The sequence below is a fragment of the Tiliqua scincoides genome, chromosome 14 (genome assembly GCF_035046505.1).
Source record: "Tiliqua scincoides isolate rTilSci1 chromosome 14, rTilSci1.hap2, whole genome shotgun sequence".
Classification (NCBI taxonomy): domain Eukaryota; kingdom Metazoa; phylum Chordata; class Lepidosauria; order Squamata; family Scincidae; genus Tiliqua; species Tiliqua scincoides.
Window position 1 is genome coordinate 1,686,164 of NC_089834.1, and position 17,744 is coordinate 1,703,907.

A 17,744-nucleotide genomic window follows, 5' to 3' on the forward strand; every position below is an offset into this window, starting at 1 on the left:
TGCATGTGCTGGCCATGCCTGAGTTTGGCCCCAACCCCACATCGCCCTTTTGCCCCTGGCTCTAGATGGGAGACTTTTGCAAGAAGAACACAGACCTCACAATTCCAAAATCTGCCACATCTGCAGCCACAGAGGCAGTGCAATTGCATGCAGACTTACTCAGAAGCAAGCCCCACTGCACTCAGTGAGACTTACTACTTGGCGGGCATGCTTAGGTTCCCACTGCAAGATTCCCCTTGCCACTTTTACCAGTACCTTGATTGTCTTCTCACCTGTTTGCTCGCTCGAATGTACACCTTTTCTTTCTCAATTTTCACCTAGGATGAGAAATTGGCTGTTTGAGAAGCATCAAATGTGCTGGTTTTATTTATCTTGTTTAGGTTCCGAAAATTAATGATAAGCCAAAAAGAGCCCTGCCCCCAAACTAGACAAAAAGGAAATGACTCTTTGAAGGAAAATGTGGAGAGTCACAAGCGCAGGAGGTTCTGGACACAGCGAATACATCTGAAGGCACAATCCTAACCCCTTATGTCAGTGCTTTCCAGCACTGACATAAGGGCCATGCAGCCCTGAGGTAAGGGAACAAACATTCCCTTACTTTGAGGAGGGCTCCGTGAGTGACACCCAACTGCAGGATACAGCACACGTCCCATTGGTACCGCTATGCCAGTGCTGGAAAGCACTGACATAAGGGGCTAAGATTGCGCCCTGAGTGAAATAAGACTTGAAAGCAAGTCATATAAAGACTGGCAAGAGATTTCGGACAGGCCAGAGGGTGCCCACAAGATTTGGTGATAAGCGCAGATGGCTTTGGAAAGATTGTGCAGGTGATGATTCATGGTACAGAAGAGGTCTATATTAACTCTCTCTTGGCCAGTGGGGCCTCCTGGAACCTGCCTGAGAAAACAGGTTGTGGAGAAGCAACAGCAGGGGAAAGCTGCCCCCCTCCCTGCCCTTCTCAGGAGCTTCTAAGGGGCACGCAGTTGACCACTGCTGGACAAGTTCAGCCCACTTTGGCCCAATCCAGCTGGGCTCTTCCAATGGCCTTAGGGAAAAACGAGGGTCACCACTGAAATTTCCTCTCAAGCAGAACTAAAAGCCAGCCTGGAGGTTCCTCTGCAGGTGAAACTTCTGAGGGATTCCAAGGCAAGTGGAAAGAGTTTCCATGAAAGTTTCAGGGCAGGGGGGATGCAGACTCAGGCAGATGCTGCTGGGTTTTGAGTAAGGCAAAAGGCAAGGCAGATTTCTAACTCATGATGCAAAGCAGATGCATTTCAAAGAGGGCTTCAGTTGATACCTTTCCCCTAATCGAGCCTGTCCCACAGAGGGTGAGTGACGGCACTCCTGCCCTTCCTTGGATGTCCCAGTACATTCACGCAAGGATGTCATGTTCCAAGTTGACTGCACACTTAACACCCATGGAGCAAAATTGCTCCCATACCAGCTATAGGTTTTTCAGCTTAAGAGATCCGCCACTCCCACTTTGCACATGGAGGAGTGTGCAGGAGAGAGACTGTTCCAAGGGCAGGCCAGGTCTGTCCACTACGGGAGCCACGCTGAAAGCACAGAGACCATAGCCCCCAAATCCTGGAGCTGCCTCTGGAGATTCCTCCTGCACATATCGCCAGGAGAGTCCCCTTTTGCAGTTTTCTCAGAACAAATCCAGAGGCCTCACCTGGAATTTTGGCAAGCTGTCCAAGCCGGGAAAGTCTTCAATGTCACCTGTGCCAATATTGAAGCAGGCCCCGTGCCAGGGGCATCGCACTCGCCCCTTGGACAAGACCCCTGCAGTAAAGAGGTTTCACAAGCCACGGGTGAAACTAGGTCCTCATCCCACCATTCTGGACTTGCCATGTCCCAGGTGTCACTCTTTCTTTTTAAATAATAACTGTGAGTGACTACAGAAATGGGGGGGGGGATAGGTAGATGCAGAACTTTCAAGGAGTCGTAAGGACAAGCTACACAAGGATCCCCCCCCCAAATGCAGCAGGGTCATTGTGCAGGTTTATAAAATGTTTAGATAATCGCTAGACTCACTTCTGTTCGTGAGGACAAACTGACCTTTCACCAGTGGAGCACCGTAGTGAGGGCACTTGTGGCCCAAGGCGTAAAACTCTCCGCCCTCCTTTACCAGCAGGGCCTTGCCGCAGCCCAGGTCGACCTCTCGCATCCTAGAAGGGGGACAGGCAACAGTTCTTGCTCAGCCATACACAGCTTTGTAGACATGCACGTCCTGCCAAAGGTTCAGCGACTAGGTGCTCCATCACATTAGAAGCAGGGTCCTGGCAGAGGCAGGAATGCATTGTGGGATTCACTAGCATGGTGAGGTGCGAACCTCATGGCACTTCAGAGGCAGGATCCGTTGGAAACCTCACGGCACTGAGGAGCTGCAGGGCCCCGTTGGAAACATTTCTCATGGGGTCCCAGCAGGTTCACAGCCACAGTCAGTAGAATCTTAGAGGTACAAATAAGATTCATTATAGATGCTCTGTCTCTGTGATAGAATGGAAAGCAATCCAAAGCTGTGCTTAAAAAGTGCATGTGAGTTCATGGACCTAATGGATCTCAGCACATTTTAATATGAAATTGCATGCAAGACGAGACTGCCCTAGTGTGGGTCCCCCTTAGCTGTGCAGCCCAATTGGGAACAATTGGTCCAACTGGCTCAAAGCCAGCCCTGCTGAGAGGTCTGCTGCTGTCCCTCAACCACCTTCACTTTCGTTAGAAGTGGTCATCACAGGGCCCTATCTGGGTTGGCCTCGATCAAAACCAACAGTCTCCCCAGATACTGTCAGCCACAGAGGAGGTATAAAGCGAGGCGCTGGATTGTACTTGCTTCCCGCCCCCACACGCGCCCGTTAGCCAAGAGTAGATTTGGGGGATGCTTTACATCAGAGAGAGTCTAGGGCAGGGGTGTCCAAAGTTTTTGGCAGGAGGGACACATCGTCTCTCTGACACTGTATCATGGGCTGGGGGGGGGGATTAATTTACATTTAAAATTTGAATAAATTTACATAAGTATACATAAATGAATATATTAAAGGTGAACTTATATGAATGAATGAAGGTCTTGCAATAGCTCAAGGACTACAAAAGGCCTTGCACAAAGCAAGGCTGGCCTTTCCTTTGCTGCTGCTACTGCATCACAGACGTGAAACAACAAGCAGTGGAGGGAGCTCTCATCCCACAGCTCACGCGCATGGTCAAACAGTCGCCCTTATGCTGAGAGCAGTTGCATTGGGCCAGTGCGGGCTCCAACAAATCTCCGGAGGGGCAGAAGGTCATTGGAGACTGGGGGCTCCCTGAGGGCCGCATGGAGAAGCCTCAAGGGCCACAAGTGGCCCCAGGGCCAGTGTTTGGGCACCCCTGGTCTAGGGGGAAAGAGTTAGGGCATACAGGGAGTGGGGCATGTGCAGACACCTCCCTGCAAACAGAGCATGGACCACTCTGGAGGCCAAGGTGGGCATCCTTCAAGGTGCCTTTCAGCTGCAGCAAGCACGCACCCCCAGCCCTGTCCCACCTCCCTCCCTCTCTCCTCAAAGGAAGGGAACTGGCTTGGCCACATTCCGCGATGCGCCACAAACCAAACCTGTCCTGCTTGTTAAATCACAACTGGGATTCCATGGGGGAAAAACAAGATAAGGAGGAGATCTGAGTGCAGGTGGAAAGATGCGGATGAGACCAGAGGGTGGGCTCATGAGTTCGGGTGGGGGAGGGGAGGGCCCTGCGTTCTGCCTCTGTCACCTTCTTGCCGTTCAAAACAGGGTGGTCAAGAGCCTCCCATCTTCTTTGCCAGCTCCCAGAGTGCTGGGTACCTGAGGGGTTTGCCAAATGCCAGTGAATGGCTGCTCCTCCTTCAGTCTCTGGCCTTGAAAAGGAAAAGCGGAGTGGAAGCCTGGGGGGCAGGAGAGGGTTGGGCTGCTGGACCGTCTCTCAGCCGGGCCAAGCTCTGCTGCTCTCCGGCTTCAAGGGGAGCCCTGAATCAGGGGCTCCTGGCCGTGCAGGGAGGAGGACTTCTCTTCCGCCTGGATCTCCCCAGTCAGCCCAGTCTCACCCCAAGTTAACAAGTGGGAGGGGGCTGTGCAGTGTAAAAACTGCTCAGGCCCCGATCCTTGTGCCCCGCCTTCCACTACAGGAGTCATGTGGATCAGAGCCATGAGGGTGTCCCTCTCTTTAGTTGGACACTACTTCTAATTCAGATCAGTCCCCCCCCCCCATGACTATTTTTGAATCAAAAGTTAATTCCCTTGGCACTAAGGAGGAGCCTGACATCTAGCTTGGCCCTTAGATGGTTTTACAGGGGAGTGAGGCTAATAGCCCATCTGTGGCTTTTAGTCACTACGGAGCCTTCATGTTCCAAGACAGTCTACCTCTAAATACCAGTTGATGGGGGACAAAGACTGGGAGGGAGCTGCTACCTGTACACCCTATTGTGGGCCTTCCAGGGGGACCATTGAACCTGGAGGAAGCAGGTCTAGGCAGGCCACTGGTTGACATGGCAGCAGGCTCTGAATCACAGTCAGGCTTCCTGAGATAGGTGAAACTTGCGTTTTTATATGAATGTTTGCTTATTTTTTTCACATTTCTATGCCCCCCCTTCCTCTAGGGAGCTCAGGGTGGGAGGGTTCCTCCCCTCCTTTTGTCTTCACAACAACCCTGTGGGTTGGCAAGGCTGAGAGAGAGTGACTGGCCCAAGGTCACCCAAGAAGCTTCGTGGCTGAGCGGGGACTTGAACCCGACTCTTCCAGGTCCAACTCCAGAACCACGACGCCATCCTGGGTTTCCTGGTGCAGTCTGGGGAGAACGCAGGCCCTGCTGGACTCACTGTCCATTGTCAAGGTCCTTCACGTGGCAGACGGAGGCCTCGACCACGTCCTTCAAGTTCCGGTAGGGGTTGATGGCAACGGGGTGCTCCTCCAGCTGGTAATGGCGGGAGGTCCCGTTGGCCTTGTAGACAATGGGGCTGGCCTTCCCATTGGGTGACATCTCCTCCTTGGCGCGCTCCTTCTCAGGCAGCACCACCTCAATCTTCACTTCCACTGTGGGAGCAAACGGAAATCTCTGTTACGCCTCACAGGCAAAGGTCCCCTTGTGTTTGCCTCCGGGGAGTGAACAGCTGCTGTCGGCAACACATCTCGAGGCCTAGCAGGCAGGCCAAAGACTAGCACTGGTTCAAATCTGCTGCTAACATTTATTATTACAATTTCAGACAGAGACATGCAGGGTTGCGACTACGCCTCGTGATCCTACACAAGGCTTCAAATGCTAAATCGGGACGCAAATCTCGTGGGATCTTGAGAAGCAGCAATCATTTTTAATCTTTCAAGTTTCTAGCCCTTAAGGTTGCAGAGAGAATCCGGAACAGTTTTTCAAGGTGGCTAAACACTTGAAACTGAGTGAGGCTTCTAAGTAGTCAAGGATGGGACTCTCCCCTCTCCCACCCATAATTTCCTCCCTATATGCCGCCCTCCACTCTTGATGCTGCAGCCCTATTTATTCCTCTCCTGCCCCCTCCCACATTCCCAGTTCTGTTCCCCAGGACTTCATCCTGCCTTGCTCCACTCCACCCCCTTTCCCTGACTTTCCTAGGACCACCTGAGCATCAACCAGTCTTGATCACAAGCCCTTTCCTTCAGACCCCATGGCACACACACCCCTCTTTTTCTCTCTCACACACTCTTTGAGGTTGTTCAGCTCCAGAAACCTGGGCCCTTCTGGCAACTCAGAGACAAATGTGGGGTTCCTCGCACACCCAGAAGCCCTTAAAAGATGTGCTCAGGGGGCTTTGGTGTAAAACATTTTGCCACAAGAAACAGTAGCCTCGAAGGTGCCACCAGAATCTGTAGAAAGCTGCTTCCCTGACCTTTCTCAAAGTCTGCCACTTCAGCAAACAGCTTCAAATGCACAACAATAGGGATACATTCTCGCATCCCTGTTGTTGTGAGTCCATCGTTACGTGAACACTGTATTATAAGCTCAATTTCACTCCAACACATTACATCAGGGGTTCCCAAACTGTGAGCTGTGGCTCTCTGGGGAGCTGCGGAAACCAGCCGGGGAGCTGCAGAATCCTCATGAAAAATCCACTGCCTTATAGAGGGTATAGGATTGTAGCCCTAATGGGAAGCCACAACCACTGGCCCAGTAGGTCAGGGGAGCGCCAGCTGAAAAGGTTTGGGAACAACTGCATTACATAGGCGCTAGACTCTATACTGCATTCAGCCACTAGATGCGGATGAATGTAATTAAAGCATTCAGCTCCATTTAGAACAGTGGCTCTGAAATTGTGAGTCAGGACCCACCACTAGGTCTTGACTCAATTTTGGGTGAGTTGTGAAACTGACACGCTGGTAGCTGACAAGGAAAATATATTGAGCCTGATGGAAACTCAAATGGAGCAGAAGTTGAACATTTTTGTGAGTAGGTGAATGTGCCTCGGCCCATTTCGGGGGACAGGCTGGGGGGAATGCTAGGCCATCAGAATGGTCCCAATCAGATGAATATGGAGCTCAGCAAATGCTATAAAGGGCAACCCCCCCCCCATAAAAGGGAGAAAAACAGAGGCTTGAACAGGGGTGCTCACGCTTTTTTGGCTCGAAAGCTAATTTGAAACCCAGCAAGGCCTGGAGATCTACCAGAGTTTTTTTTTTTACAATGTTCGCGCCATCATAACATATAACATTTATGTGTACAATGTATGTTGGTGTACCTTGAGCCCCACTGAGTATAACAGGACTTACTCCTGAGTAGACATGCCTAGGATTAGGCTGTGAGGCTGCAATCCTAGCCACACTTACCTGGGAGTAAGCCCCATTGAGTACAATGGGCCTTACTCCCGGTGTTTCCTCCCAGAGGCACCTGAAAGGGGGGGTCAGCACTCTGCGATCTACTCATTTTGCCTCGCGATCTACCGGTAGATCGCGATCCACCTATTGAGCACCCCTGGGCTTGAATGACTGGTAAAATGAAACTTTTTAAAATTAAAGACTCATAAAGCTAGTTGGGTCTCGATAGAGTGCTGTTTTAAAGGTGGGTTCCTTTAAAATGTTTGGGAAATCACTGATCTAGTAGCTGGTATAGGTAGCATCTATGTCAGGGGTGTCAAACTCATTTCATACAAAGGGCCAAAGGTAGCATTCGTGCTCCCTGCTGAGGGCCAGAAGTGACATCATTAAGCAGAAAGTGACATAGTTAAGCAAATGATGGCCAGAAAGAAGCACTTTGTTCTCACACAGAAACTTATGAGCTGCAAAAGACAGAAGATAGAATGCACAAATCCTGTTTATATTTTCACAATACAAGAGAGCCCAATTATCACACTGGGAGAGCCCAGTTATAACGAGGGACAGAGATATCACTTCCGGAGGCTTAATCAGCTTGCAGGCCTTATGTTTGACACCCCTGATCGATGTAATGTATTGGAGTGGACACCAGTTTTTTATACAGTAGGCAATTAGGGGGTCTCTATTGTAAATGCAGTCAATCCTTAAGCAGAACGTCGCTAAGCGACGCATGCCTGAATCAGCATGCTTTGCAGGGGTTCTCAGAGAATCGCTTCCTTGGAGACAACCCAGTTTCAAGAGCCTTTGGTTACCATCCGGAAAGAAGACTGGAGCCAGCCCAGAGTCAAGCTTCAGTCCACTTAGCCATCACTGCTGACCAAAACCCTGATTTCAGGACCAACATGGTGCACTCAGCAGGTCACCAAGGAAGGATCTTGGAGGAAGAAACAAAAGTGACCTGTCTCCAGGAGACCTCCACACTCAGACTTACCTTTGCTTCATGGTCTTTGATCTACTGCTAGCTGGCTTTAGGACCAAAAACACTGAGGGGCAAATCCTCCCAGTTCCACTACCGTGAGGAACTGTGACACCCAAACCAAACTGGACGGGGAGGGAGGGGGGAGGGGATTCATTCTGACATCCTGAGCAAAACTGGCCATTGCTAGAATCGAGTCATTCCATCTCTTTCAACAGGACTTGAGAGCCCCAGGGATTGGGGTGGGCAACACACAGCAAATTCTTCTACCTGGCTCCCCAGGCCAATGTGAAGTGAACACGGCTTACTCCTGGAACACACAGCAGCTCAAGCCCTGGCAAAGCCCGGCAGGAGACTTCCGAAAATGCCTCTGTTTGCACTTGCAGAGCCGCTTTGGAACCCAGATGTCGGGGAGCATCCCCAAGGACAGCATGAAGGCAGAGGCCGTCTCAGAGATCCAGTAGGCCCTGGCCACAGATCTGTAGGTCATTGCAGGGCACAGTGTGGAGCTCAGAAGGTGAAAGGCAAAGATCCCTGGTAAAATCATGCGCACACCCCCATGACCCACCTCGCTGTCTTGTGCCACCCAAAGCCTCCAAAATGTCCTACAGCAGCCACCTTTGCCAAGCAGACTGGCTTAGACCTCATTTCTATCCCTGGGCACGTGTTCCTATTCTTGTTCTTATTGACCCACATTCCAATGGCACATCCCATTGGCCCAGGTGGTCCTACCATCTGCCGCCAGAGCCTTACCTCTTGTGCCACCGCATCCCTTGGCAGCCTGAGCACTTGGTTTCAAGGGTGCCCTCCAGCCTGGCTATCCAACCTGACTCCCCCCGCAACAGCCCTAATTTTTAATCCCCTGAGTGCACACGACACCATGTGGGCACTGTAGGAATTCATTCATCGGACTCCAGAACTGCTTGGAACCCACTTACAGAGGTTCATGAGTGTAACACTCTTATTGCCATTTTAAAGTATGTACCAAAATTGATTGAAAAAAGGAAAAAATGTGGGTCCCTCCTTATTAAAGATGCTGTGTTGATTTGCATGATTGATAGTTCTGAAAACTGTAATCAGCCGATTAATCAACTAAGGCTTTGATTGAACCCCTGACAGAGACCCCTTTGAATCATTGAGGCCTCTTGTCCTTCATGGCACCCAGCCACCCAGCCAGCCAGCCACAGAAGCTATTTTGGTGCAGGTTTGCTACATCACATGATGCTCTTTACTTCAGACAATCAACGCTTCAATTATCAATCTGGCCTTCCGCCTCGCCAAAAAGCCCCCCTCAAGCTGAAGCTTGGGGGGTATGCAAGCGTACTTAAATTGAATCATGTGATTAATTGGTGACAATGCAGATTGGTGACAATGCAAATGCTTAAATTAATGGACCATTCTTTGTAATCGGTGGAGAGCCCTAATTATTAGCAGGAAGACCCTGCAAATTCTTTGATGATTAAATCCCCAATTAATCCATCCATTGGTTTCTCTCAGCAGGAGGGTTACACTACCTGACTGATATTTACCCCGCTTGCTCCATTTACTCTTTTTAAACACGTGCATTTTGGCTTCCACATCTCCCCAGTCTTCTGAAACATCCTCAGCATTCATGGAATTACTAAAAACCAGCCTCAGTGGTGCAGAAAGTTCCTCGGCCAGTTCTTTTAACACTCTGGGGTGCAAGTTATCCAGTCCTGCAGATTTAAAAACGTCCGGCTTTAGCAGATGGCTGTTTCACCTCCTCCAGTGGTAGAAGCAACATACATGCGCTGGTCAGTACAGGGCCAGTCTGCTCTTCAGGGAACTGATATGGTTTCCTTGGGTGACGGATGTGGGGAGGGGTGCTCTGCTTTCTGAATTCAAAAAAGAAGAGGGGAAGTGAGCAGGAGAGTGGTGGACTAGAGTGTCTCTAGCCCATCTCTCTCTTCCACACTTCCACTTCCGCTCTCTTTCTTTTCAAATCCAGGAAGCACAAGGACGAGAAGCTGGGATTCTCATCTGGGGACCTTCTCAGCCCTGGGGATCGGTATTCACATGCCACCTCAGGCACCAGGAAGTTTTGGGTCAGTTCTGTTTAAATATGAACACAACACTCATCCTGCCTCCTCAACACAGAACAGAAATGTCCACTGAAGGAACTGGGGGTATCACTGCAACATGGCCCAGGCACTAGCCAATCAGCACTATTCACAGCTAGCTTTCACCATTGCATTGAAAAACCTGCACAAAGGAGCTGGCTGTGGAAGAAGAAAAGGGGGTGTTTGCCCTGAGGCAGTGGTCACTTTCTCAACACCCTTCCTGCCCTTGCCCTACAGACACCATCTCTAGGGCTGCGTGCAAAAGGGAGTGAACAAAAATTCTGCACTAGGAAAACCCACAACCTGAGACATGTAAGCAGGATTCTGCAGCAGGTACCAATTTTGTGTACCTCTAAGGTTCCAGAATGGATGCAACTCCAGGCCACAGCCACCAGTGGGTCATGCGGGAGCAAGAGCGGGTCCCAGCTACAAACCTGACCCTTCAAAGGGATCCTTAGAACCCCCATGTAAGAGAGAGAAGCGCTGACATGCTGGTGTCACATCAGCAGGTCCCCTGACCAGGAGAACTTTGGTCTTGCCTTGAACTGATTTCAGTGTCCTAAACCAGCCTGGGAGCAACTCCAAACCAATTCAGGGAATCTACAGTCTTTGCAATTGGGAATGACACCGTGATGCCAAGCGGGTTGTCACCTGCATAGTGCCAGCACCCTGCGCCAAAATACATCCACCTGTCCCCCACTTGCTATTGGGCACGGAGTCAACACATATCACCATGCCCATAAGCTTTGCCCTCTGCAGCTACTATAAGATCAGCTTCACGGGAGGTCACTATTGCCATTGGTGCTGCCATGTGGGGACAACAGGTTAGACCAGCAATTTTTCACCACTTCATTGCCGTGGGAGTTTGGAGCACAACAGTTGAAAACGGCTGAAAAACTCTTCTGTGGTTCTGTTTCTAGGGCAACTGTCTGTCTGGCAGTGCCGGTAGAGGAAGAGGGACAGACAGCTGCCCTACAAGACAGCTGCCCTAGAAACAGAACTGCAGAACCCACAGGAAGCTGGAAGCTGGAAGTGACAAGAGGTGATGGCCAGAGAGGTCAGTGTGCTTTGAGAAGAAAAACACTAAGGCTGCAAACCTAACCACACTTTCCTGAGAGTAAGCCCTATTGAACAAAATAGGACTTACTTCTATGTGGGCCTGGTTAGGATTGTGCCCTTAGAATCACTGGGTTAGACCCTCCCCTTCCAGATTAGACCATCTACTGTAGCCCTGATCCAGTTGCCTCTCCCCTTCCCACAGGCTGCTTTTTAAGAAAGAAAAATCATCAGGAATAGCAAATGTAGGACTTCCATGTCGCCTCTGGTTTGGCCCGCCAAAAGCACTTAAGCGTGCACAAAATGCAGCTCCACTGCCATTACTGCATGCATTTCTAAAATCCATTGAAACCTTTTCCAAGAGCCTTATTTCTACACGATGACCTGTGGGTGCCGCCCGGCCTGTAGATCTCTGGACTCCAAAGTTCCCTTTCTCCCATACCTTTAAAGTTCTGATTGGCCTTTAAAGTCCTAGAGGCCCAAGACTGGGTGATCTCCTTACGGCCACAGGAACTCGACCGGCCCTTGACACTAGCCAGAGGGGGAGGCCCTGCCTGCCAGCCCACCACTCTCAGTTGCTTGGAGCAAGACATTCCTGGCAGCCACAGCCGTGGACCCCCTACCCATCTCAGGAGACCAGGCTGCTTCTCCTCCCATCCAATCCATGTTCAAATGGCAACTGGAAGCATGTTTGCCGCTGGGGCTTTTAACACCACCCCTTAATATGGTTTTATGCTGGGTGCCAGTAAGAACCAGGTGTGATTTCATACAATCATAGAGTTGGAAGGGGCCTAACAGGTCATCTAGTCCAACCCCCGCCTTAGGCAAGAAATCCTCTTAGAGCATCTCCACCCCTTAATATGGTTTTATATTGTGTTTTCTAAGTTCACTTGTCATTTAGTGCTTTTATGGCTGCACTTTGCTTTCATTGGAAGCTGCTTTGAAAGCTTCTGCTGGAAAGCAGGTTCGGTTCTGGGAAACTCAGACATAAGTGCCCTTCAGTGCCCAGCCCCACTGCCTTCTCTGTCCCTGGAACAGCACACAGTTTCGGACCTGTATCTCGGACCCTTCCATTTCCATCCTGTGTCCCTGTTCTTCAACGGTCACTGAAAAGTGGGATTCTACACTGAATGCTGCCCCCATTGGGTCTAAATATTTCAGAGTGCACCCTGCTAGCCCAAGGGGTTAGAAATTTTTTTTGGGGGGCATGACCCACGTTTGACCTAAACTGTGTTCCAAGGAGCCCCTCTAGAGTCCTTGGTTCTGACTCAATAATTTCACAAAGTGGACTGGAGGACACCGAAAAGGCTGCTTGCTCACCAGGTGTCACCTCCTCCCTGCCACACTCACCAGGAGTCACCTCCCTGTCACACAGGGTGACACACCGGTTGTGGGCCCTGCACAAACCATGTGTCACAGAACCTGCCTTGCAGCAGCCACCACACAGGAGAACTGTCCAGAGGAGAGGGGCAAGCCCTGCTCTGCATGCATCCAGCCCACTTTCCAGTAGCCTCTCCAGGTGCTGTGGGGAAAGACTGCTCTCTGCTTGAGACCCTGGAGAGTGACTGCCAGCCACTGCCTGGGCACATAACTGAGCTGGGTGGACCACGACTTTGACCCATTGGAAGGTGGCCATGAATAGGCTCATCTTCAGCAGTATCTATCAGTGGCCACGTCACACAGTGGCCACTTCTGCCTCTCAGCTGGACGTCCAAGGCGAGCCCATACATTCAAGCTTCAGAACATGAGCCACTGTGGGGCATGGCATCTCGCTGGCCAGAGGCCACGAGCCCAGGTGCCAAGGCAGTTGCAAAGTTCATTCTGATCTAGCCACGATTTGTGGGCCCCTCCTTGCCACTAAGCAGCCTCGATCCCTCATTCAAGTGCGCACAATTCAGCACTGAGCCACCGAGAGACAGTGCCACAGCTTCAGGTGCCTGAAGGCTCAGTGGTGTCTTCTGCCAGACCTGAACCCCAGCTCCATTGAAGGCCTGATTGCGGAAAGAGGCTGGCCTGAGTTACTCACAGGACCATCGCAGAAAAGCCATCACACGCTGCTGATTATAAACTCAGAATTCCTGCCAGGGTCAACCTTGTTCCTTCATTGCTCTATGGAACGGTTTAACACCCTGGAACACACTCCAAGGACAACAACCGCCTCCTGCCAATCGGATTGCACACAAAGTTAAGAAACTTGCTTTGGATAAGCCTCTTATTTGTTAGGAATCTTATTCACCAGCAACAAGAGCAGAGCTGTTTCCTTGCCTAAGGAGGGGCAGCCCAGACCCATCTCATCATGCACATGTGCCCCTACACCAATAGAATTGCATGCTGCCCACTTCCCTGAGTGGTGAGGAGTCCCTGGGCAAGTGCAGCCAAGGTCAGTCCCCTTCTGGGGGCCAAGCTTAATATTTATAGGAATAAAATGATAAAAATGACATCCTATATTCTAAAAACAGGCACTGAATGGATCTCCTCATGCGCACAGAAGGACACTATTTATACATGACAGGGTAGCATCCACCTGTGGAGACTTGTCCCATTCATGTTTACGTGGGTGGGATTGTTCACTGGAACCCATGACATTCCGTGGCTGCACACTCACACACTCGAGTTTCTGACATGAGCTAAACCAGCAAAAAAAGTCATCTAAGAAGAGCCCTGCTGGATCAGGCCAAAGGCCCATCTAGTCCAGCTTCCTGTGTCTCACAGTGTCCCCACCAGATGCCTCAGGCAGCACTCAAGACACCTGCATCTGAGTGCTGCTCCCTTGCACCTGGCCTTCTGAAGCAGCCTATTTCTAAAGCCAGAAGGTTGCACAAACCCACTATGGCTTGTAACCGGTGATGGACTTTTCCTCCATCAATCTGTCCCATCCCCTTTGAAAGGCATTTTGGCCAGGTGCCATCACATGCTGTGGCAAGGAGTTCCACAGGTCAAGAAATATACCCTTTTGTCTGACACTCTCCAGACACCCCGTTTCAGTGGGTGTTCCCCAGTGCTGGTGTTGTGTGCTATGATTCGAGATACCTTTCAGGGTTGTTGCTGACACTTGACCAGATGGTGCCCTCTTAGGTGCCAAATGCCATACTGATTGGACCAACTGTCTTAATTTGCTGATGCACAGAATTCTCAGGCCGCATCATGATGACCTACTGTTGAGAAACCGAGACCCTGAACCGATGGCCCAGCCCCCGACACCCCTCAAGAAGCAGGGTCCTCTCTGCTCTGCCCCCCTCTGGGCCTCTACGGAGCGCTGTCACCACAAAGAAAACTTGAAGATGAATAAATAACGACACCCAAGATGAATAAGTAACGGCCCAAACGTTGCCAACCCAATTCCGGGCACTGAAGGCTGCAACTCAACACTCTGGATTCGCTTACCGAGAGCTCCGTGCTGTGCCCGCCGCCGGCCACACTCAGCCACAGCTCCGGGGCGTTTCTGTCACTTTGGGAGAATGCCTGTTTTTATTGACTGGACAATCGACCCCCTGCCGAGCCCGAGTGTCCCCAGTCCCCTGACCCAGCAATGCACTGGCTACCACCTCTGCTGTTCATCCTCCTCCTCTTTATTTCTTTTTTTTTTTTTGGGGGGGGGGAGCATTTTTACTGGTCGTTGCAGTTCAAAAATGGAAGCAGATAGCAGCAACTGAAAGCTGAACAAGACACAAACGGACTGGTTATTACAAAAAACAGAACTGAATAATAGGAGATGAGCTGAGCACATGTTGGGGGGGAAGAGTCTTCAGGTGACAGCCCAACACTGGCGGGGGGGGGGGGCAGGGGAGCTCCCTGAGACACAGTATGGGGTCAAAACAGAAAATCCCTCCAGGCCCCAGCAGCCTCGTCTCCAAAGCCAAGGCCCCTGCATCCAGAAGGGCTGCATCAAGATATGTGACACATCAAGAAACTGAGGGCTCCCATCCTATTCACCTTCTGCTGGACCCAGCATCAAAGCCGGCTGCCTGCCTGTGTCTGGTCGTTGACAAGGGACGTAAATGACTGTTGACACCCCTCGAGGAATCCCTGCCAGTGTTTTGCAAGCCCAGAAAATCTAACTTCACTGAGACACGAGGAACCCGCCTTCTCTTCTGTGGAGCTTCTAAAAGCATTTGATGGATTCACCGCTTACCTTGATGCCCGCCTTAAGCTCCACTGGCACAGGGAGGATCCTAGATCTCCCGGCAAGGGGCGGCTCAGTTTTGCAAAGCACAGGAGTTTCTCAACAGACAGTTGCAGCATCAGGGAAGTGGCCAAGATTTCGCCTGCAGGGAAATGTAAAGCCAGCCTGGGGGCTCCTCCATGAATGAAAGGAGGAGGAATCAGTCCAAAGTGTTGTGATCAGGCTAGCAGCACGTGATTCACCGTCTGGGCTGCTCCTTCCGCAGCTAATCTCAAGGACACTGCAGAAGTTGAGGGCAGGGATGGCACAAGTCCCAAGCCACAGGATTTCCCCATGGGATTTCCCCATGGGTTTCTCACCATTCTACTGTTGGCACCTACATTTTGTTTATTAACATGATAAAGGGCATAAGCAGTGGAACCTCCTTACCTGTGGGCTCCGAATTCACAGATTTTAATATCCATGGATGCCAAGCCCTTGGCTGGAGGGCCTCAGAAGACCTCCCAGAAGCAATTGGAGAGCAATTCTGGTTTGCTGGAGCGAACCAATCACATCTAGAAGGATGCTGAGGAGGCCAGGAGGCCATAAGCAACCTCTAGAGGGCCAGGTGCATCCCCCCCAGTAAGTAAATGTGGTACTGTGCAGGTCCCCCACAGATATTATCTATCTGTGGAATTTGGTATCTGCTGGGGGTCCTGGAATAGATCCCCTACGGACACCATCAAAACTGTCAGTTCCGTCATATGCACACTTACTGCACAGCCTTAAACATGTTTACTCATAAGTCACCCACACTGTGTTCAACAGGACTTACTCCTAAATAAGCATGCATTATTCAGTCTTGCTGCCCAAGCAGAAGTCCCACTCACTCCAATGGAATGTACTCCCATGCAAGTGTGTATAGGATGGCAGCCTTAATTGATTAAGTCTGCACCGAGCTTGTGTGATTAATCAACTAAACCTTCATTAACTGGGGGAGAGCCCTACTTAAGCCAATTACGATGTCTTAAAAACCAAAGACTCAAAATCCAAACAGCAGGGAGAAAAAAGCACCTTTCTGAAAAAACCTCATTCCCAAAAGCCTGCTGAAATGAAAGCATTCTGGCATCCGCTTCCAAAGGGAAGACAAAGCAGAAGGCACATGGGCTTCACTGGGAACACATTCCACCTGAGGCCACCAGGAAAAAGGCCCTGCTTCTGGAATACGGCCATCTTGTCCTTAAATTAACTGACACACTTAGCTGGAGAATTCACTCCCGAATTGGCCTTTTCAGCCACACTAGACGCTGTTCCAGAACCACCTTTCAGAGCGCGATACCAGAGTCTTTCAAGACTGAAGGCTGCCAACTTCAACTAGCTGGAGAAGGAGCAGAGGAGTTTGCAGTCAAGCCAACCTTTCCCCTGGTCCTCTCTGTCCCCTGACATTTCTCTTTTGGGGCTTTAGCCCAGATCCAGAGCAGGACCAGCCAGGCCAGCAGTTACTACGCCTGCCTGTAGCCTTTGCGGTGTTTTGTCCCAGCAGAAGGAGAGACTGGGAGGAGGCCAGAAGGCAGCTCCATGTCCTGTGCTCTGCTCTGCGTGTCGTTCGGCCTGCTACCTGCTGACCACCCCCCATCAAATTCCACTTTGAGGGGACTATCCCCAGGCTGGCCCTCTTGGGATGAAACTCCCCTTTCTCAGGAAGGGAAAACCCCTTGTTCCACACTAGAGTCGGGTTCGCAAAGAGGGACATATGATAATTTGACCATGGGAAGTGGTATGTCAGGGTACCGGGGTTGAGAAAGAAACCCTGACCTAGATGGTTTTAAAGTTTGGGGTGGAGGGTCAGGAGGAACGAGGAAAGAAAGCCTGAAGCACCACAGAACCAAGTGCCCAAAGAGGGGAGGAACCAGACTGAACCTGTCATCTGAACGCATCATCCCATCACCTACTTCCTACATTCTAGCCCCACCACCACCACCACCACTGTGTTCCAAGCGACATCCACTCCAACAGTCTTGCAGTGGCATAGCTAAGGCATCTGCCACCCCATAAGACAAAATCAAATTTAACACCCTGTCACATCTAGGAAGTGGTCCGAGGCCCAGGGAGGCCAGGCTCAGAAGGCCTCCTGGAGCCCTTCTGAGGTTCAGGGAGGTCACGCACAGCTACTCTGAGCAGCCAGCCACTTTTTTTGGCCTTAGATCTGCCATCAGGGATGCGGGTTGGCACCCCCTCAAGGTGTGGTACCCAGGGCAATGTACCCCCCTGCCCCCCTCTAGCTATGCCACTGCAGTCTTCTCTGTTGAAAACCGGCTCCCATACTTCCCACCTGGTAACTCCAAAAGCAAGAACTTTTGCCACTGCCCCCCTGCCCCCCTCACTGCCTTCCAAGCCTCCAAGAATGTTGAGTGTTGCCTCCCACAGCCTCCAAGCACTGAATGTCTCATTAAAGTCACCCCAATTCATTGTGCCTGCGTGAAACAAAGTTTTCTGAGGATTAGCCAATGGCTTTAATCCCTCCGTGTCAAAGCAAGAGGGCATTAACATTCTCCGCAGAGCTCTCCCCGCAGAGTGGCCTTCTACATGCCTGACCTAGTTTAAGCATTGCTCTGAACAAGGGGGTGACATGGGAGGGGGGCAGCCACAGGGGGCAAGAATGCAGTTTCACCTGGCTTGGGTTTGGAGAAACACCCTCCCATGATGGGCCCAGCAGAAAGAAGAGAGCCTAAGGGGGAGTCAGAGTA

The 17,744-nt window shown here is 51.0% G+C and overlaps 1 protein-coding gene across 1 annotated transcript in view; it reads right to left on the reverse strand.

Moving 5' to 3' along the window:
- AIFM3 (apoptosis inducing factor mitochondria associated 3) overlaps positions 1 to 17,744 on the reverse strand; it is a 39,473-nt gene extending 21,729 nt beyond the window's left edge. Inside the window, exons 1-5 of the mRNA XM_066609885.1 lie at positions 17,669 to 17,744; positions 4,826 to 5,039; positions 2,062 to 2,171; positions 1,676 to 1,785; positions 273 to 317 (exon numbers count right to left, since the gene is read on the reverse strand). Coding sequence (XP_066465982.1) covers positions 273 to 317; positions 1,676 to 1,785; positions 2,062 to 2,171; positions 4,826 to 5,039; positions 17,669 to 17,699 — 510 coding nt within the window. The 5' untranslated portion in view covers positions 17,700 to 17,744. The remainder of the gene's footprint in view (positions 1 to 272; positions 318 to 1,675; positions 1,786 to 2,061; positions 2,172 to 4,825; positions 5,040 to 17,668) is intronic.